The sequence below is a fragment of the Lepidochelys kempii genome, chromosome 1 (assembly GCF_965140265.1).
Source record: "Lepidochelys kempii isolate rLepKem1 chromosome 1, rLepKem1.hap2, whole genome shotgun sequence".
Taxonomy (NCBI): domain Eukaryota; kingdom Metazoa; phylum Chordata; order Testudines; family Cheloniidae; genus Lepidochelys; species Lepidochelys kempii.
The window spans coordinates 139550240-139572159 of NC_133256.1; the positions used below are offsets into that span (position 1 = coordinate 139550240).

At 39.2% G+C, this 21920-nt stretch overlaps 1 protein-coding gene across 6 annotated transcripts in view; it reads right to left on the bottom strand.

Annotated features, from left to right (window-relative positions):
• MAP7D2 (MAP7 domain containing 2) overlaps positions 1-21920 on the bottom strand; it is a 124603-nt gene that overhangs the window by 57877 nt on the left and 44806 nt on the right. For all 6 annotated transcript variants that reach the window (XM_073357061.1, XM_073357040.1, XM_073357051.1 and 3 more), the window contains exon 2: positions 576-653. In XM_073357061.1, coding sequence (XP_073213162.1) covers positions 576-653 — 78 coding nt within the window. The remainder of the gene's footprint in view (positions 1-575; positions 654-21920) is intronic.

Here is a 21920-nt window from a genome sequence, read left to right on the forward strand (position 1 = left end):
GCATCAGAAATGACACCAATGAGTCTAAAAATAATTTTTGCCTCCCACAACTGAAAAATGAATTTGTAAACTTTCATTCAGACAGCAAGGCAAAGAAAATATCTAGTGTATGCCACTCTCACTAACTCCACTTTAATTTTGAAGTTGTTAACACTCAGAGGTTAAAATCACAATGCCGCAGCCAATCAATCTTTCATTGTAAATATTGTTCAAGGCTTGACTTTTTGACAGAATCATATACATCAGCTTCCAGAAAGTCAGTATCTCACACATATATTCATGTCATAATATTCAATAGCACATTTACTGAAGATAACTGATTGCTAATTGTAGAATGTGAAGTGCTGTATACTGAAACCAATTGAAAGAGTCCTAGAAGATTAGGTTCTCTATCTATTTGAAAGTGAATTAGATTCTGCTGAAATTCTTCAGCAATTTAAACCATTTTAAGATGACAAAAAACAAAAGTGGACTGAAATATAACATTTAAAATTCAGAAGAGGAAAAACATAATTATTTTTCTTTTCCCACTAAAACTCACATATAGCTTTAAAAAAATGCAGAGGTCAACTTACCTAGATATTTTTCTCTTTCTTCTCTTCTTTCTTTTGCTAATCTTTGCCTTTCATCAGTTTTCAGAAATCCATCAATCACTAAAACCAGAGGGGAAAAAAGGAATTTTAACGATAAAACTCAAGAAGAGTCCAAAAGAGCCAAAGAGCTGGTGCATTTCTTAAAAAAAAAAAAATTACACCATACTTTCATGGGTTATTGCATTGTATCAGGGATTTTTTTTTCCTAAACAACTCCTTGCTATGTACTGTGGAATTCCAAGTAAAGTTAATCACTATAAATACCCAAACCTGAATCCCTTCCACTGCAGAAAAGTGAAAGATCAGGCTTTTGTAGCCTGTTGTTTTTTATAACCTTTTTTGTGAAGGCAAAGTTACAATAAAACATTAATACACTACACATTGTACATCACTTGTTCAGGATAACGTTAATATTCAAAGAACCTGGCTACAGATTCTGACCTGCTGGTTGGGAATCCTTCCTCTGCTGAGAACACTAGGAAGGGTGACCAAATTTCTTAACACCTATCTGCTGGTGACACTGGGCACTACACTAGGTAACTCGGGAGGGTGGAAGACCATGAGTGTCGATGAAGCCCTCTTGCTCTAGGCCCAGATAAACTGAGGCCCCTTTGCTCCTTGAACTTTCTGTGACCCTGCATAACTCTAAGGAAGCTAGCACACAGACAGACAGGTTTGCACACGGCTCGCCAGCCAAGGCCAGCTTCGGCCTGGGAAACAAATAGATACGGCAGAAATGTTTAGCAAAAACCAGTAACGAATAGGACCAAATAAGGCAAGGCTCAGGCAATGCTACTGAGGAAAAACACAACTGGCTGCTTTAGCCGATTGGCTACGGTATTGTATGGGGCAACAGGTAATTGATTGCATAAACTTGTGTAGTGAAGTAGGCAAAGGTATAAAGTGTATACTGGAATTTGCTGCGCTGCTGCAGGATTTGAGACAGCTCAGTCTCCCTGCGCCCTATTTGAAGCTTCAAATAAATCTCTGCTTCTCCACCCCGTTGTGGTCATTGGCGCGATGCACACCGGGCAATGAACCCAGCTGTTGCTTGCCTTGGGCAACATATCCTCTTTTTGGAGCTTCTCGTGTGTGTACTTTTAGTTTACTTTAAAAATACCCAAACGTTTTTATTGCTATATATTCAATATCATTAACAAGCTTGTTCTCAAATTGTTGGCTAGGGTTGGGGTATTTCAGTATAACAATAAGGCACAACAAATTGTCATTCCCCACAAGACAGGCCATCGTATGTGAGACCTTCACTGTTTTAGTAGTGTTGTGGACATTAAAGGGAGCTGGCACCAAAGACACAGCTTTTTCTGCCTTCTAGTATAATTGTTACATGATCCTGTGGTTTCCTTATTCGTGGGTTAAGCACAGCTATGCCAAATCCCTGGAATAACACTTATACAACAGAACCATATGTAATTATTACTGCTCCCTTCCTGCAGCTGGTACAAACAATTTATTTCCCCATCTCTCATCCTGCCACCCCAGCAGGCAGGAAACACACTTTCAATCTTCCTCTCAGTTAGCTTCTGAACTTTCCATCTGTGAGAAGCCACACCCTTTAGAGCAGTAGTTCTCAAACTTTTGTACTGGTGACCCCTTTCACATAGGAAGCCTCTGAGTGCGACCCCCCCTTATAAATTAAAAACACTTTTTTTATATATTTAACACCTTTATAAATGCTGAAGCCAAAGCTGGGTTTGGGGTGGAGACTGACAGCTTGCAATTGCCCCCCGTAATACCCTCGCCACTCCCAGTTTGAGAACCCCTGCTTTAGAGGCTGTCTATGGATAGACCATGCACAGACCCAGTCAGCACAGTAAATCTGCTGTCGCCTAGTAGGTGTCAATTAACAGACAGACCTTTCACAAAACACAATACAAAATACAATTTAAGTCATCCATCTGAGAGGTAACTACATGGTCTCCATTTATACACCAACAATTAACCCGGGGCCCTTTGATCAAACAGGCTGTTTAAAGGCTCCTTCTGAATCATGTTCTTATGTAGCCTTCAGACATTGACTCATCGCATATTTGCTTCTTATTCCAAGGTAATGGCCTTCACTTTCTTCTAGGTTTTCAGAAGCCACCACAATCCTGCCAGAGCAGCAGTGTATACAGGTAGCTAGATCTTAGATGTTGTATCTTTATTTAGTGATTAGTTTATTTGGACCCCCTGTTGTGCCAGTGTGGTTCCCTCATATCAGCAAATATCTCTGAAACCTTCTGGCAAAAAGTGTCTCATGCTCCTGCTGTGCTGGTCCACATAAAGTAACTGCTATCAGTTACTCCATTCGCTCAAGTAGCAGAGGTCCATGGGGTGGATCTAAAGTTTCCAACCTTGCTGATGACCCATATGGATGTCAGTATGATGTCACATGATAGAATTTCCGTTTTTTCAGTTTGCTTTTTTATCAAATTAGGAAATTACCCACAAAAAAATATGTTCAAAGAACATTATTAAGGCTGCAGAGCTCAAAAGTTAGGAATTGCCAGAATTAAGGTTGCCTCTTCAAACTTAAATTGGCACTTGTGTGCATATGAATTATGAGACGGTATTTAACTACATTATAACATACTATTTTTTCCACAGGACTCCTGCCTCACTCAATGCACAGAATAGATGGTGCTCACTTGCTAAGCAGCTGTTCAATATTTTCTTTTCCCCTAATTGTTCAATGAGTGGCCCCAGGCCTTAACTACTGCACACTGTTCAAAACCTGCTCTGAAGACAAAATTATTAATATCCTCATGGCCTATGGAAATGATGCTTGCTCATATTTATATAGAAATGTGTTGAAATGTTAGTAGGCCCCAAAATCTATTTTCTAGAAACAGGCTGGACAATAGCCAAGTGAGGCCTCGTAAAATCTGAGTAAAGTGAAGTGAGACAATTCAGAAGCAAGTTGCAGATAAATTAGGGCATAACCCCAGGTCATGTTGTAAACATGTTTTGGTCCTAACTGGTTTTCACAAGTGTTCTACATAAAATGTTAATGTTTTGGAAAATCTTATCTATATTGATAGTTATTGGTATGGCATTTATGTGGATGTTAATTAAGATGATGTTTAATGTTAAATAGCCAATGTAGAAATAAGTAGAAAATATTTAATTATGGCAGTGCAAACATAAATATGGTAAAAGGTAGATTTAATATTAATTAAAGGGCATTATTACAATTGATTATAAAAGGGTAGCACACTAATTTTAGATTAGGTATGGCCATCCACCATCAAGGTAGAGAAAGAATTATATCCATTAAGGAACTGATCACGGCTAAATGTACCATTTCATATTAGAAAGTGAGTATGAATGCAATGTATGGTTATATTGCAATGCCTGTTTGCTTAACTACTTTATATTAAATAAAATCTTTAATTTTAACACTCTTTGTGCCATTTTCACGGTCCTCCACTAAATTAAATGATCTGTAACCGCCTTGGAAGCTCGAACCTTAAAGGATTCAGATTGGTTTTATTTATTTATTTAAGCTACTAATTGGGAACATATAAATCAAAAGTTACAGGGCGCTCATCACTATAGTTTCTAAGTGCTGTACAAACATTAATTTATTATTAAAATACTCTTATGAAGTGAGGAGGTGGTATTTTACAAATGGGGAACTAAGACACAAAGATTAAGGTCAAAACTATATTGATTTTGGGTGTTCTATACGAGGCCTCATTGTTCCGAGTACTTAGCATTTTAAAGCACTTTATATAGTCAGAGTAGAGTTCTTGTTGGCCTCTGTTGAAACTGAGAGTCCTTGGGCTCTGAACTGCAGAAGTGCTAAGTATCTCAAGTTGGACAACCAGAAAATGAAGAACACACAATGGTCACCTGTGAAACTGCAGGTTTCAGTGACTTGCCCAGCACGATGCATCACACAGTAACTCTGTGGCAGAGGCAGGGATAGAATCCAGTTCTCCAGGGTGGCATTCCACGGCCTGAACTATGAGATCCTCCTTTCTTCTTCCTGCAATCCCCTGCCTCATTCACTACACACATTCCAACCTCGGCAATAAATGAGGCAGGGATCCTATGGACAACAGCCTGCTGCATTATACAACCCAGATTCATCCCTAGAGCAGATCTATCCTGTGCTCTCAATAAGCCAGAGGTCCTATGGAAAAAATAGTATGGGATCATGTAAAGACTATCATAATGCATATGCACAAAGAAGGCAAATTAAGGTTGAAGTCAACCTTAATTCTGACACATCCTAATTTTTGAGTGCCTGACTTTGCAACCCTAATAATATTTTAGCATGGGGTTTTTTTGTGTGTAATTAATATTTGATTTGTCTGTCAAAAGTTTCCTGCCTCAACTGAGTAGGCAAATACATTTTTCCAAAGCTGATCTAGCTATTTCTCTTGTGTAATAACTGATTATTTGATAATGATCTTTTATTGTAGGTCAAAATAAGCATACAGAGCAAGGGCATAGAATAAAGAATACAGTGTAAAGGTAGTAGTTGCCATGGAGGTTTACAGTTAATTTACTAAGAATATGATCAATAGTACAAATTTAAATAGTCTAGAAAGCAGACTGCAAATGATGTGCATCAGATAAGCTAAGTGCATGTTTATGAATCACAGCACCATTAATTTCCCATTAAAAAAATGGCATCTATTTATTTCACATAATGAAATACCAGCAGATGGCAGAGCAATAGTTTTGCAAAATTTTAAGCATGAAAAACTGCACTCCAGGACTGGAAACTTGTATACAAAGCTTCAATCCAAAAGGATGTTTATTGCCAAGCCACTGGTCCCTCAACAAGGGATCTGCAGTGGTGAAGGGCTTGTATAAAATTCCAGGACAGATCCACTTCTGCAGAAAAGGGTCCTAATAGGACACTAGAAATCGGTTAAGACGACAGCATTCCTGCAGCAGTAATACATCAACAAATACTGAAGACTTTTTTCAATACGTTTACGTTCATTTGAGATAAATATTCACAGGAGCACATGCACACTTATCTTAATCACAGCTACAATTCAGTTTGATGACCTCCAGAGCCATCTAGTCCCTTTCAACATAAATTATTGTGTGATAAAACTGAATGTCAGAACACATTCTCTGCCTGCTTTTTGTAATTTTGGGAGGATAAACTACCATTTCTCGGGCAATGCTGCTCAAGAAGTAGAAATTAAACCACGTCAACTGAAGTGTAGAGCAAGTTTCTAAACTTAACATAATGTTGCCACTTCTTCGGACACCAGCATCCTATTTCTAACACAAGTACTGCCCCTCTGTCTGGAGACAGCAGATGTCTGGGCCCTTGGAGATTGGCTTCCCAGTGTAAGAGAAAATCTGGGATGTGGACTCAGTGCATATCCTAAGCATAACTTGCTTTATTTACACACACATACACAAGTCATGGTAGACAGGCAGTTACCCACACAAGCAATCCACTCTTCCAGAAATCTCAGCTCACACATCAAAGTCCAGTTCCAGGAAGTTACTCTGCCTCAAGAATTGTCTCCAAATATAGAGAATAAAGCAGACGGCAAACTCTCTGCTCTCTTCCACAGCTTCTGTCCAAGTAGTACTGCATAACAAAATAATAATAATACAGCATTCCTTCAAAGACTAAAAACTGTATTGCAATCTAAGAAAAAAAAACTTGTAGATTGATGCATAACTTTGCCATGCGGTGACTCCCGCCATAATACGCGGCATCTTACAAGATGTGCCAAGAAACCATGACATACAAATGTATATTCACAAGATTCAATACTTTGGAAACAGACGGGGTATTCCACAACACATACTAGGGACTGTCATAAGGAAAGTATCTGTGAATTTTGTATTTTGGTACAACACTGACCATAGTCCCAGGTCAGCTAAAAGAAAATAGTTTTTCAAACTCTGGTATATTGCCAAAAAATCTTGAAAGTGTTAAGTAACAATGTGCCAAGTAGAGACGATCATTTTTTTTTCTAAATTTTCCATTAAAATTATTGACAAAATAACTGTTAGTCAAACTTTTTCCTATACAATTTTTTCAGGTTTTTCATTGAACTGAAAACCCAAGAACAGAAACATTTTTGGTTTTCAACCAATTAAAAATTTTGTCCAGTCCAGACTTTGTATGAATGGCTGAAATTTTGTTTTTCAAAATAAATAATCCAAAAATTTCATCAATATTTTCCACAGAAAATACTCTTTTGACCAAAAAAATGTTTTTATTAAAAAATATTTTGAATTGAAAAGTTTCAGGCAGCTCTAGTTCCAAACATATAAGAATGACAGTATTTTATTTGTCATAAAGAGGATTATGTTAATATGGATAGTCAAAGTAGTGGGGACTATATTTCAACATCCATTTAAGTCCAAAAATTTTGATAGCATGACATATTTACATAAGGTTATGGTACTGATTTTTTTTTTCTAAATTCAAGTTAGATTTACTTAAGCTTTACATATGAGACATCCTGAACCATTGGCCAAATGTTCTTTACCAAAAAGATTTTCAGGGCATTTGCAATGCACTAGGAGTTTGGTGATCAGCAAACTTAAGTATAAAATGGTCCCCTTTTGACACCTCACCACATTCCAATATCTAAGAGGGCAGTCTACTCCTTCCCTCCCTCTTTCTCTGCTTAATTCCCACACTGAAGCTCTGATACTTTGCCAATACATGAATTTAACTGGAAATAAAATGTAACCCCACAAAGGTCTCCAATTATGTTTAATCCTAAAAGAAATGTTAATCCATCTCTTAACAAGTTGCATGGAAATTCACAAAAGAAGGCTCTTGTGTTGTGTTAAACAGAACTCTATTAGCTATGAATAGGCCATAAAAGGGATGCTTATCCTGGAGAGTTGAGATTCTAAATGTTAGGAGCATTTAAAGGTAAACAACCCTCCCACATTTGTTTTGGGAAGAGCCCTTACCTCTAATTTAAACCAGAATTTAGGGCGCCATCTCTGCAATTTAACACATCTTAGACATATGCAAGGAAGTAAATTAATTTAGAAATCTTTACCAATGTTCCCAGATTTTGAGATTAAAATTGTATGTCCAAATTATATTTAGGACTTTGGACTTTTAAAGTTCGAAAACTCAGGTTCTTATCCATAAAGGACTTTCAATTAAAATAAACTAATCTCTTGGGAGAGCAGAATCACCGCACACTTCTTACATAAATAGGATACGCTCATCTGAGTTGAGATCAGGATGCTTTTGTATTCAGGACCTCTGGACCTTTGGACAAAGACTGGATCTCTCAATGAAGAGAATCAGTGGACTCTCTTAGGAGGAGAGAACAATGAATTTGGATTTTGCAAAACTTTTTATGCAATATCTTTCCATTCAGATGTATGGAAGGGTTGGCCCAATTCTGAAAAGGGATCAATCTCTCATTCTAACATCATCCCACTGGGCAGTTTAAAATTTTGGGACATACTCAGATTTGATTGCAGGTAATAAATTAATCAACTGAACAGCTCAAAATGTCATTTCATGTTTTCTATTAATCCAGTAGATGGCAACCAAGCTTTAGAAAAGTTCACCTCTTCAACAGTTTCAAACCATTTTATTTTGGACCTCTTTAATTTCTTTCTTAGCACTGTTAATTAAAATATATTCAACAAAATTGTTTGAAAAGTCTTTTGGCTCAATTTTCTGTCACTACTTCTTCTTGAACCATTTAACAACAGGATGAGGTAACTTGGTGATTATCTTCCAGAATTCTACTTAATTTTGAAGTTAAAGCTTTCATGTTCTTTCTTCTTACACTTAACTTTAATTTGAGGAGAGTTTCATCTCATCTTTCTCTTAAGAGAAAAGATGAAGGTTTCCCCAAATTTGACTCTACTTTTAAACAACTTCCAGGTTCATTATAAAATCATAATCCTAATTCCCAATAATTAAAATATTCTGGCTATTCTAACCTTGTCCTAAATAACTTCAAAGCATTAATAAAATGAGCAAAAATGCTTATATTATCTAATATTAAATTCACAATTCAAAGTTAGCAATTTTATACAACATTCCTACAATCAAGTAATATGCGAACATACAGTTTCAGCATTACCTTTTATACTAATGCTTCAGTACTATTCCTAGACTGGTAAAAATATTTACTTACAAACATAAAAAAGACAACAAGCTTAGCTATATAATAAGACAAATATTAGGTTTTCTTGTGAGAAAGGAATTCAGAATTGTCACCTTAAAAATTACAGAAAAGACCATAAATTTCTTAGGTTTCAATAGTTCCTGGTTTCTCAGGGTGCTATGACATGCAACCTTAGGAAAGAAAGAGCTTTCCTGAAGATAAAAATACTAAGAAGAACTCCACAGACAACAGAAGGAAAGGGGAGACCACAATGGGTCATACTGAAAGATGGCTGTCAGGCTGGAGGAAGATGACTAGTGGAATTCCTGAAGATCTTGGGACCAATCTTATTTAACATTTTTATTACTATCCTTGACACAAAGAGTGGGCATGTGCTAATAAAACTGCAAATGTCACAAAGTTGGGAGGTATTGTTAATATGGAGGAGGAACAAAATATCATACAAAATGGATGATCTGGAAAACTGGACTAATGGAAATGGGATGAAATTTAATAGTGCAAAGTGTATGGTCATACACTTAGGTACTAATGACAAGAATTTTTGCTATAAGCTGGGGACTTATCAATTGGAGGAGACAGAGGAGGAGAAAAGCCTACGTGTACTGGTCTATCACAGGATGACTATGAGCCATCAATATGACATGACTGAAAAAGGCTAATGCAATCCCAGGATAAATCAGGAGAGATATTTCCAACAGAGATAGGGAAGTGTTATTACCATTATACAAGACACGGTGAGACCTCATTTGGAATACTGTGTGCAATTCTGATCTCCATTGCTTAAGAAAGATGAATTCAAACTGGAATAAGTGCAGAGAAAGGCTCCTAGGATGATCAGAGGAGATTTACAAGAGCTTGGCTTGTTTAGTCTAACAAAACGAAGGCAAAGGGAGATATGATTGCTTTCGATAAATACATCAGAGGGATAGAACACCAGGGAGAGAAAGGGTTATTTAAGTTCAGGATCAACACTGGTCCAAGAACAAATGGATATAAATTGGCCACCTGCCAGTTTAGTCTTGAAATTAGATGAATGTTTCTAACCACCAGAGGAGTGAAGTACTAGAACAGACTCCCAAGGGGAGAAGTGGGAGCAAAACATCTAATGTGTTTCAATATTGAGCTTGATACGTTTACGGAGGGGATGATGAGGTTGCCTACAACGGCATATGGCCCATCCATGATTGCTATTAGGAATATCTCCAACTGCTGGAGATGGGACACTAGATGGGGAGGGATCTGAGTTACTACAGAGAACTCTTTCCCAGCAAAGTTTCGCACACATGCTCAGGTCTTACTAATCACAGTATTTGGGGTCAGGTCAGATTGGCTGAGACCCAGTGAGATTTTTTGCTTTCCTTTGCAGTGTGGGACATGGGTCACTTGCTAGTTTGCACTAGAAGACACAGTGGATTCTCTGTAACTTGAAGTCTTTAAATCATGATTTGAGGACTTCAACAACTCAGCCAGAGGTTATGGGTCTAATACAGGAGTGGGTGGGTAAGGTTCTGTGGTCTGCAAGGTGCAGGAGGTCACACTAGATCATGATGGTCCCTTCTGGCCTTAAAGTCTATAATCCACTTGGCTCTAAAGCTCATTGAATGAAATAAGAATTTATTTCCAGAAGACAGTTGTGCACAGACAGTATTTTGAGAATAGATGTATTGCTCCCTGCAACTCAGGAAAGTTGCACCTTCATATTCCCCCCTAAGCAAATGAAATACCAAAAAAGTTAAGTGCATGATTTCTACGTGCTCAAACAGTCTCTTGGGGCACATCCATCTTTTAAAACAAGATGAACGGAGGCCAGCCCAAGTCAACATCTTTCAGGAAGGGGAAAAAAAAATAATCAATTGCTTCAGAGGACTAGAATAATCACTGCTTCTAAGTAATGCTTTACTTTTCTAAAATAAGTCGCCAATTTAGCTAAAGGCCAGCAGGGATTGCTAGGATACAGGACTGCTGATTTTTATATATTTTAAAATTTAAAAAAACGTTAACAATTACTCAGAACCATTAAGCAGAGCAGAGTCTATATGGAACCATGTGTTATTGTTATTCTTGTCCCTCCTCCACTTTAAAACACCCTCTTATTGACTGTTAAACTCACACATTGCACTTGTTTTGAACTGGACACTGGTCCTGCAAAGATTTATGCACCTTCTTAAGTTTATGGACTGTACGTCATTCCAATTACTTCAGTTGGGCTACTCACCCCACATAAGTTAATCAAGTATGTAAATCTCTGCAGAACTGGGGCCTTAGATTGGAAGCTGTGTGTAGTACTTAGCAGTACTTAGCACAAAGGAACCCCAACCCTGATCAGAGCCTTTGGTCCCTACCACAATACAAACAGAATATTACGTTTGAAGGATGTGAAGGAAGGTATCCAGGAGACCTTCTGTTTAGGCTGCTCTAGTTTGCCTTGTGCCATGGCCTATGAAGAAAAAGTCTCTCAGAAGGTCAACTTCATTAAAAAAAATAATTCTGTAAATAGAGTTACTTTGTCCAGAATAGTGGAGTAGCTATAGTCACACTGATTTGCTTCTCCACCTCTTGACTTCAGCCTGGGTCTCAACAAAAGCTCTCTTAGAACATGCACTTGAATAGAGCAGGGACTTGGTATCTGCAGTGACAATCAATAGATTTTTAAATCTGGACTTATGTTCATTATTATTTGAAACAAACAGCAGCAGCATAGTTTTATTATATAACAGAGTTAATTTCTTCATATTAAACATACTCTAAATATATTTGGATTTAAAACAGTCAGGTTTTATAAAATCAAACCATCTATTACATTTTATTGTTGTTTATTAGTATTACAGTAGCATGTAGAGGTCCCAACCAAGATTGGTCCCCCATTTATTTTGACTCCTAAGTTTTGAGCATTCTGATGGAAACTGTAACTCCACAGCTACATGTTAAAAACTGCTTGCCATCAGGATTAATTGGCTCTGCCAGCACGTAGTGCTGAACACAGTGCAAGCACCTTGCATCCACATTCTGAGGAGGGAAGGAGAAGGGGGAAGAAGAGTCCTCTTCACTTGTTCTACCATTTTCTTTACTACAACATACTCCTAGGATGTAGCTAAAATATTTGGGAGGCAGGGAAGGTCAAGGAGATCACACAGCTGCTCTTATAGTCCAAGAAACTAATAACAGCCTTCCTAGAATCTCTAAAGCCAGTGCATTCTGCAGTCTTGTGCAGCCCCCATGTGGACACAGTGATGATCTGCAACTGGATGTGCAGAATACTTTTTCACTTTATTGTTTAAATTACTGTAAAAAAACACAAACCACACTTGTTTATTTCTGACATAATTGCTTTTGATATTGTAATTTAACAAACAGACCAGGGCCTATACTTATTCAGAGGGCTACTCAAAATCAAATCTTCTGTCTTTTTTTTTTTTTTTTGGGGGGGGGGGGGGAGGGGGTTAGAGAACCAGGTTTCTTTGTACTCAAGGGCTTAGCATTATGCCTCTAAAGTACTGGCAGCCTCTTAATCTGAATATTTCTCCTCCACATAGAGAGTTTTCCTCCCACCACTAGATTGACAAGCTATGGTCTAAGATTTCAGTACCCTGGAGCCTGTTTTAAAATTTTGCCATCACAGTAAAGGAAAAGGTAGGATGATTTCCTTCTGGTGGCAAAAGCAGTCTACACTCACGCTAGATATTGTTGAATCATCCCTTACAGAGAAAGCTTATAAAATCATTTAATTCTTCATTTTCTGGAGATACCACAAGGTGATAATTTCTGTATGTGTACACACACACACACTTTAAAAAAATCCTGGAAAAATATACCAGATTTCTTAAAGTTTAAGTTTAAAGTGTAAAGTTTGTATACACACAAACTGGAACAGAATAAAATAAATCAATTGTAATTCACAGTTTTAGTTATTTCTGGGTTAGTCTGTATGTGGACACTTATTTCAGATTAAGAGGGACGTAATCCGAAATAAAAATATCCACACCGATTTACCTGGAAATACTTAAAGGTGTGAATTCAAACCGGTTTGGTTCATCCTGGTCTAGTTAATGTGTAGACAAGCCCTATGGATCGTCTAAACTGGAACCAGGAGTGGTATTTTAAAAATGCATTAACATGATTGAGAGAAGTGTATTAAACACCACTTAAACACCCAGTGCAGGCAAAGGCGTTATTGCCTTTAAATGTTTAAAAGTTCATTAACTGGTCATGGCTAAACACACCCATTTTCCCTCGGTTACAAACCCTAAACTTCCATCTTATTCCACATGACACAAATTGAACTGTTACACGGAGGATATTTTTCAAGAGCAAAGTCAATACTGAAAGAAAAATGCAGTTTAATATGGCTTGTCAAATTACATTACCGCTTCCTCTGATGATGGTTATGAGAGAATTTTTACATAAATGGGAAAATTAATAGCTTTTCTAGTCCTTGACCCTCCTTTCTGAAAACTCACATGCTGGCACATGCATTCTGTTACACAGTTTATTTCTGGCAAAGGGAACCTAGTTATGCGGCGCCCCTTTAAAAAACAGTACCAACACTAACTGTCAATTAGTGATCTTTTGCCCAGTTGAATGCATTTTCTTAACTGACAGGATCAAAATTTCAAGTAAAGCAGCAGTGATGTCAACTCATGTGATCTTTGGTGCTTTTCTTAAAGCTCCAGCTCCTGAAGTCTTGTGATTACATGAGAACTGCAGCTTACTTTTCTGTTTGCTTGTTTTAATTTTGAGTCCTCATGGCTTTGGAGAAAAGCTTAAATATATGAACCCTAACAGCTCAAAAATCAAGAGGCAAATAAAAAGGATCCCAAATATACTTTTAAATAGTTTCATGATTTTTAAAGTAATCTTATGATTTGGAGGCCTGACTCATTTTTGAAAACTTGGTTGCCAATATTGACAGTCCTGTGTGAGATGTGAAACTAAGTTCTTGCCCCTCCTTTTGGCCCAATTCAGCAAGATACTTGTCACAGTTATGGAGTTAGCTGCACCTCTGTTCCCCTTTTTGGTCTGACAACACCCCTCAAGTGATGGGCCTCGTGGCTCAACTTGTCTTGGGGTGGAATTCCCCACGTATGCCAACTGCTTATCACCCGGCAGATCTGGCTGGATTTCGGGCATATATATTTCCTCCCTTTGGGAACCTGTGACCAGTGATAGGAACATAAGAACAGCCATATTGGATCAGACCAATGGCCCATCTATCCCAGGTAATCATCAAAATATCCATCCTGTCGCCCATTCCCAGCTCGGGCAAACAGAGGCTAAGGACACTCAGAATATGGTGTTCCATCCCTGCCCAATAGCCATTGATGGACCTATCCTCCATGAACTTATCTAGTTCTCTTTTGAACCCTGTTACAATCCTAGCCTTCACAACATCCTCTAGCAAAGAGGATGACTGTGCATTGTGTGAAGAAATACTTCCTTTTGTTCGTTTTAAACCTGCTGCCTATTATTTTCATTTGGTGTCCCCTAGTTCTTGGGTTATGAGAAGGAGTAAATAACACTTCCTTATTTACTTTCTCCATACCAGTCATGACTTTATAGACATCATATCCCCCCTTAGTCATCTCTTTTCCTAGCTGAAAAGTCCCAGTCTTATTAATCTCTCCTCATATGGAAGCTGTTTCATACCCTAATCATTTTTGTTGCCCTATTCTATACCTTTTCCAATTCCAAAATATATTTTTTGAAATGGGGCAACCACATCTACACATTCAAGATGTGGGCGTTCCATGGATTTATATAGAGGCAATATGATATTTTCTGTCTTATTATCTATCCCTTTCTTAATGATTCCCAACATTCTGTTTGCTTTTTTGACTGCTTTGAGCGGATGTTTTCAGAGAACTATCCACAATTACTCCAAGATCTCTTTCTTGAGTGGTAACAGGTCATCTAGACTCAGTCATTTTATATGTATAGTTGGGATTATGTTTTCCAATGTGCAATACTTTGCATTTATCCACAAAAAAATTCTGCCAATCCTAATTATAAATTGACTTAAGTCAGTGGTGACTCAAGTATTTAACTTTTTTGGGAGAGAGGGATGTCAGGGATTTTATTTTCTCTTCTGTATATCCACCAGGTGCATGTGGATTGTTTAACATAAGCCATATGAATACAGAGTAGTCTCTACTGCAAGCTTCCCTTGATGTAACTTAATCCTCTACAAATAAGCAGTCAGACACTGACTGACCTTAACTGGCATGGCATGCTCCTGTCAATGGCAAGCTGAAACAAGTTCCAGTTTGCTCTGCTCTCATCTGCTACATCAGTAGACTAGCTCATGGCTTCAGATAGAAGCATCTGTTGGTTGCGGAAAGTCTTTTCTCCTCATCTACCGTTCCCAAAAGCAATGACTGCAGGATAAAAGCAAACCTAACAGATCCAGAAAAAAAGCAAAATTTATCAGCTATGGATCCAACTGTGATTAGGAGACAGGTTTAACTTGTTCTTTTTACTGTATCTTATTTTAATGAACAATATTTCCCACTGACTTGCTAAGGGAAAGCAAGGGATGTTCGTAGATCAACAGAAAAAGGATGCACATTTTTCTAGGCCTCTGTGTGTCAGCCCTTTCCATTGTTAGGGGTGTTTCTCCATTAATGCCTTCAGTTTGTTCATCCTGTTTTTCTTGAAAACTACACTACTACATGTATTATAAACAGCATATGTTATAAGCATACCAACATTAGCACCAGTACCACCTGCAGTTCCTTAATTATCTTTCTGGCCAATTCAAAATGAATTCTACCCCGCCTCTAATTCTGGGAAGACAATTTTAGCTGCCCACAATTAGAGGCTGCTTCTCAAAGCTTGACTTCTAAGTCCACATCAATAACTGCCTCAGTGCTTTCTTCCACGTGCCCCGTATGCAGAAAGGGCCTCCATGAGCTCATTGAAGACTCTACCCTTTCTATGTTTAAGCCACCCTTTAAAGACCCACTTCTGCTGTGATGTCTACAGTGACTTTAGTTAACTAGTATTAGTTGTCCCTATTTGTCATTCCCCTTCCCAATACCCATACCTGTGTCTACTTTCCTATCTGTCCTTAGACAGAGCAGGGGCCTTCCAATCTTGCATGTCTAGAGAGCATTTAAATAAAAAATAACAATTACATTGGCCCAGCACATGTGATCACGTGTTTTTCTCCCTCTCTCTCTAGAAGGTGCCCCAAAGCCTATTCAGCCTGCCCCTTTTCCATAGCTGGAGTAGTTATCCTTCAGCTCAGCTAGTGGAGGACTAGTGCTTTTAGTGCTAAGTGTCCTAGGTTATATATTCTTTGAGAACTCAAGTATGTGAGTGTGAGAGAGCCACCATGGTTGATTAAACATATAGAAAAAGTCTGAATCAAACTGATTTTTCTTTTCAATACAACCTTTCAGACATGAAGTTAAAGAAATACTGACTATAAGTCATCTTTTGTCTTTACCCTTTGATGTTGCATTCTGCACGTGGAAAGATGTCAGTATCCTATTAAACCTGAGACTCTTTTATGCTTTTCCAAGGTGACATACTACAGAGAGAGAGTGAAGGGGGATGAGGCAAGAAGAGAGCGAATGCACTCCTGCCTTGCGCTCCACAGTTACAACAGGCACCAAAACCACACTCCACAAATGAAAACTTCTTGCTTCACAACCCTTAGGGCAATAATTAATTTGTATATGTTCTATTTCATTTTTTCCCCACACAAAGTCATAAGCTATATATTACATTAGACAGATAGAAATAGCAGGTTTTGGACTAGACTACTGAATTTTAGTATTGTAAAGGGGGCTCTTTGGTAAGGTATTTCTGGTAGGTTCTCAGGGTACAGATCTCAAATACAATACAATTGGTATTGGCATGTTAAGCTAGCCAGAAAGAGGTATTATGAAACACACCCACAATGGGATCCAACCTATCTTGCCTGGAACGAAGTGAAGAATGTTTTACAGCCTTGTTGAGAAGGCAAGAGAGAATTCCAGCTCTTGACTCTGAGGGACCGTTGAGTGAAAAGAGCATTCCACCTGCAAGGGCTTGCTGACATTCCAGCAAGCGTTGGGAACCAGCTGCCGAGAGGGGAGAATTTAAGAATCAAATTGTGTCTGTAGCTATGTTTTATACCCCTCTTGGTAGCTCTGAGGCTAATCTAAACGTAAGGTGTATAATATTTTGTTTTCATTTTATGCCATCTTCATATTGGTTCCTTTTAATAGTCATATTATTGTCTGGTTTAATATTTTAAGATGAATTACACAGTGGCTGTGATCAGTCATGTAGAGGATGTATGCATCTGTGTGTGTAAAGTTAGAGAGACTTCCTAGGACGAGATCCTCACCCCTGCTTTGTCTTTTCTGCAGGGTTAAAAGGGCCAGAAAGGCATAAAGGGGTTCTTGCTGCCCATGGAGCAGCACAGAGAGGTTGCCATGATTTAGATAGCTGTCTACATTATGCTGGAATCCACTTCAGTCCCCAGAGCAGCTCAAGATTGGGAGGGGACAAAGGTGGCTCAAAGTCACCATAAACAGCCCTAGCCCTGCCAATGGCTGTGCATTCTGTGCTGCACTTCTTAGAGAAAAAAAGAAAAGGAGTACTTGTAGCACCTTAGAGACTAACACATTTATTTGAGCATAAACTTTTGTGAGCTACAGCTCACTTCATCGGATGCAGCTCACGAAAGCTTATGCTCAAATAAATTTGTTAGTCTCTAAGATGCCAAAAGTACTCCTTTTCTTTTTGTGAATATAGACTAACATGGCTGCTACTCTGAAACTTCTTAGAGATGCATCACAGAATCTCACCCATAGTGAGTAAGTCCTGCGGCTTTCTAATCAAAAGAGAATGTTTGTAATCAAGGTGAGAGGATATACCGAAGTGACTCCATCCTTCTGGGAGTCCAGTTTGATTCCTGGAAGAGACTATTTTAAGTACAATTAACAACATCCAAATGAGTTGATGCATAAAAACATTTAGGTTGATTATTAGGAAAAACTATTCACTCAGAGGTTTTTAAGGGCCGGCTTGACAAAGCCGTGGCTGGGATGATTTAGTTGGGGTTGGTCCTGCTTTGAGCAGGGGGTTAGACTGGATGATCTCCTGAAGTCTCTTCCAACCCTAATCTTCTATGATTCTATACTTCGGATACACTTTGGAAGAGTATAGGTCAGTGTTCTGAATAAATAACTTAATTGTTAAATTGATGTGTCTCTGTGTATTTCCCTGGCTATTCTGAATTTGAAGGGAAAAAAAATGTGATCATAAGATGCTTTCACCAAAATCTGTTCTTATGTCTATTGGAAAATAAAGTTAAATCTTTGTTAACCTGTAACCTATTCAAGGCTTCATGAGTTTCTGTTGCAAAACTTCTAGTTTATTTACAAAAATACTAGCAGATTCAGGGTGACAATCTAATCATGAGCACTTGATCTGTATACCAACTGAGTATTAAAGTTAAGTTTGTCGAGCCCAAGAGGTAGTATATGAGAGAATTGTGTCTCTAACGCTTATTTTCATGTCTCAAAAAAAGAAAACTCTACCTGCAGGTAAGATTTTGGAGCATTTACAGAAATTTTTCTAAGCTACAGGATAAAGCAAATGTGAAGGCATGGGGCGGGGACCCAGATTAAACTGAATGCACATGAGCGCACACGCACACTATTTTCAGAGTTTTGCCACGCTCATTCCAAGAGAAAAATCAAAGAACCAGTTAGAATACAGCAGGTCACTAAGCTTTCAGTTTAAGTTAGGTTTACCACAAAGTTAAGGCACCGTAGTAAGTATTCTGTCAAAATACATCAAAACCTCAAGGTTAATAAAAAGTGCAATGAGGCGTAACAAGACACCCTGAGGATGAGTGTATAACTTTCGTTACAATAGATATCGCTTAGGTTTTTTTTAGGAAATGTGCAGCCCCTGAACATATTTGTAGGAGTTCTCTCTCTTCTTTTCATCAGCTGAACACCACTAGTTCTGCTCAAGAATTTGGTCCACTAGTCTTGTTAACTGTTATACAACTCAGCCAAGTCACCAGTTGAAAATAGCCAAATTGTACTACAAACAACATCTTGCTTAGGTCAGAAGTGAAACTGAGGTTGGCAGTCTTACCCCAATCACTATTTGGCATTTGCCTATATCACAAAGAGACTAAAAATATTTAGCCCTACTAGCAGACTTTATTCAAGAGAAGTCCAGAACTAGAGCGAGGGAGGCAGTGTAGGTATACGGACAGAGCTAAGAGAAGACTTGTGAACCAATGTCCTGACTCAATTTGTCTCATAATCAAACACAATATTTCATTTTGACCAGTAACTTTACATTATCTTCTTCTTCAAGGCCCATGGACACTAACCCACATTAACATACAATCACTCTCCCAGTTTTTTTTAAAACAAGTTTTTATCAGGGATGGCCATAGCCGGAGATGGAACATAGGGCAAGGAGGGCCAGGGCTCTTAGGCAGCACTGACCATTTTCTTGGTGGCTGTACCGAGTCTGGAAGTGTTTCCATTTCTGCAGGCAAGATTTCCACTACTAAGATGTAGTCTTTGTCTCTCTGGGAAGTATTTTTGTCCTATACCAGAGAGCCAGCTAGTAGCCACCATGCCTTGAGGTGAAATGCCAAGAGGTTACGGGGGGCGGGGATGATGGATCCCAACTGAGTGAGTAGATTCACTGTCAGAGCAAGGCTGAACCAGCTTTGGAAACTACACCTGTCTCAGCAACAACGGTGCTACAAGGACAGATACTAATTTCTCCTGTTTCAATTTGTTTAGGACCTCAAAGAGTCCTCACATCAGCAACACTATCAGAGGCTCATTCACCTGCACATCTACCAATGTGATATATGCCATCATGTGCCAGCAATGCCCCTGTGCCATGTACATTGGTCAAAATGGACAGTCTCTACGTAAAAGAATAAATGGACACAAATCAGACGTCAAGAATTATAACATTCAAAAACCAGTTGGAGAACACTTCAATCTCTTTGGTCACTCGATTACAGACCTAAAAGTTGCAATTCTTCAACAAAAAAACTTCAAAAACAGACTCCAACGAGAGACGGCTGAATTGGAATTAATTTGCAAAACTGGATACAATTAACTTAGGCTTGAATAGAGACTGGGAGAGGATGTGTCATTACACAAAGTAAAATTATTTCCCCATGTTTATTCCGCCAACCCTCACTGTTCCTCAGACGTTCCTGTCAACTGCTGGAAATGGCCCACCTTGATTATCACTACAAAAGGTTTTTTTCCCCCCGCTCTCCTGCTGGTAATAGCTCACCTTAAGTGATCACTCTGTGTATGGTAACACCCATTGTTTCATGTTCTCTATGTATATAAACCTCCCCACTGTATTTTCCACTGAATGCATCCGATGAAGTGAGCTGTAGCTCACGAAAGCTTATACTCAAATAAATTGGTTAGTCTCTAAGGTGCCACAAGTCCTCCTTTTCTTTTTGCGAGTACAGACTAACACGGCTGCTACTCTGAAACCTGTCAAAGAGTAAAGGCGCTGGTGGATAAACATATGCTAGGCCAAGGAACGACTAGAGCATCTCCCCTTGAGTTGTGGCTGTGTCCCTCCCCACACGAAGCAGAACTGTCTACACTTCGCATTGTGATACCATCCAAAGGAGATCTATCTCTGGATGATCCCTAGTAAGGCATCTCTCTCAGAATATATCATTCAGCTGCCATTTGTGATCAATTACAAAATGCCTGCTAAGGCAGTCGGCCACTGTATTCTGCAGTCCTGGTAGATAAACCACTGAGATCTGTATGTGGTATGACATGCACCAGTTGCATAGTTTTACGGATTCAGTATGTGAGGACTGGGATTTTGCTCCTCCGTCCAGCATCATTCTGATTGGGTGGCCCCTATGTGCAGTGGGAAGTGCTGCCAAGCATAATGAACCACTATGAGCTAATACGTTTCAGAGTAGCAGCCGTGTTAGTCTGTATTTGCAAAAAGAAAAGGAGTACTTGTGGCACCTTAGAGACTAACCAATTTATTTGAGCATAAGCTTTATGAGCTAATATGTTGATACAGAGGATAGCCTCCCAAGAGATCCATTTGCCCTGAGTTGTGAAGTTCTGGAAGTGTGTGCCCCAGCCTAGCAGGAAGACATCTGTAGTGATGATCCTAGTGAGAGAAGTCTACAAGAATGTAACTCCCATTCACACCTTCTGTGGATCCTTCAACCAATTTAGAGAATCAAGGACCCTCCGAGGTATGGACACTCACTTGGATAGACTGTGCTTGCTGGTATGCAGCTCTCAGCCAGGCTTGAAGACATCAAGACTGTAGCCTTGCTAAAGGTGTCACAAATTTACAGGCTCCCATATGGTGAGAAGTTGCAGGTGAGCTGTTCTGTTGTAATGTTGAAATAAGGCTGGACACTGTGGCAAATCCATCCTTGAGCAAGTATGGTCTGGCAGTGGAGGAGTCCAGAGTGGCCTCAATTAAGTCCATGCGTTGAATGGGTGGAAGGGTAGGCTCTTCTATGTCGAGAAAGAGGCCCAGTGACTGGAACAGAGATAGGACCACACTCGTTCCTGTCTGTACCTGATAAATCAGCGACCTTTCAGGAACCAATCTCCCAGGAAGGGAAAGTCAATTATTCCCATCTGGCAAAGATGGGCTGCAACGGCCGAGAGGCCTTTGGAAGGGACCGCTGGGGCTTCAGAGGATGGCCCTTTCCGAGAGAACCTGAGTTTTTTCCGGGGCGTGCAGGCAGCCTCATGTGCTGCCAGTTCTGCAAAGCCTGGAGAGACAAGTTGGCAGTTGTTTGGCCTTCTCTTATTAGGGCTTCAAACCTTCCTTCTGATCCTGCGGCAGGTGTTCAATAAAAGAGGAACAATGTGAATAATTAGTAAAATCGTATTTCGCCATCAGGGCTTGTTAATTAGCTGCTGTGAACGGCAAAGAAGCAGAGGAGTAGCTCTTGCAGCCCAGAAGGTCTGGTCGTTTCAGTTCCTTGTCAGGTGGCGTTGAGCAAGACCAGTGTTGCTTGTTTTGTTCATTAACAGCCTTGACAACTAGGGAGCTGGGTGTAGAATGGGGAAAAAAATAATACTCTTGAGCATCTGGGTGGGATATAGGCAGGGGTGAAAGTAAAATGTGTCTCTTACCGGTACAGGGGGGCTTTGTGCGCCCCCCCCCCCCGACCTCCAGAAGGGGCAGGACCTCAGGGGGTCAGCATCCCCCAGCCAGCCTGCTCGCTCTG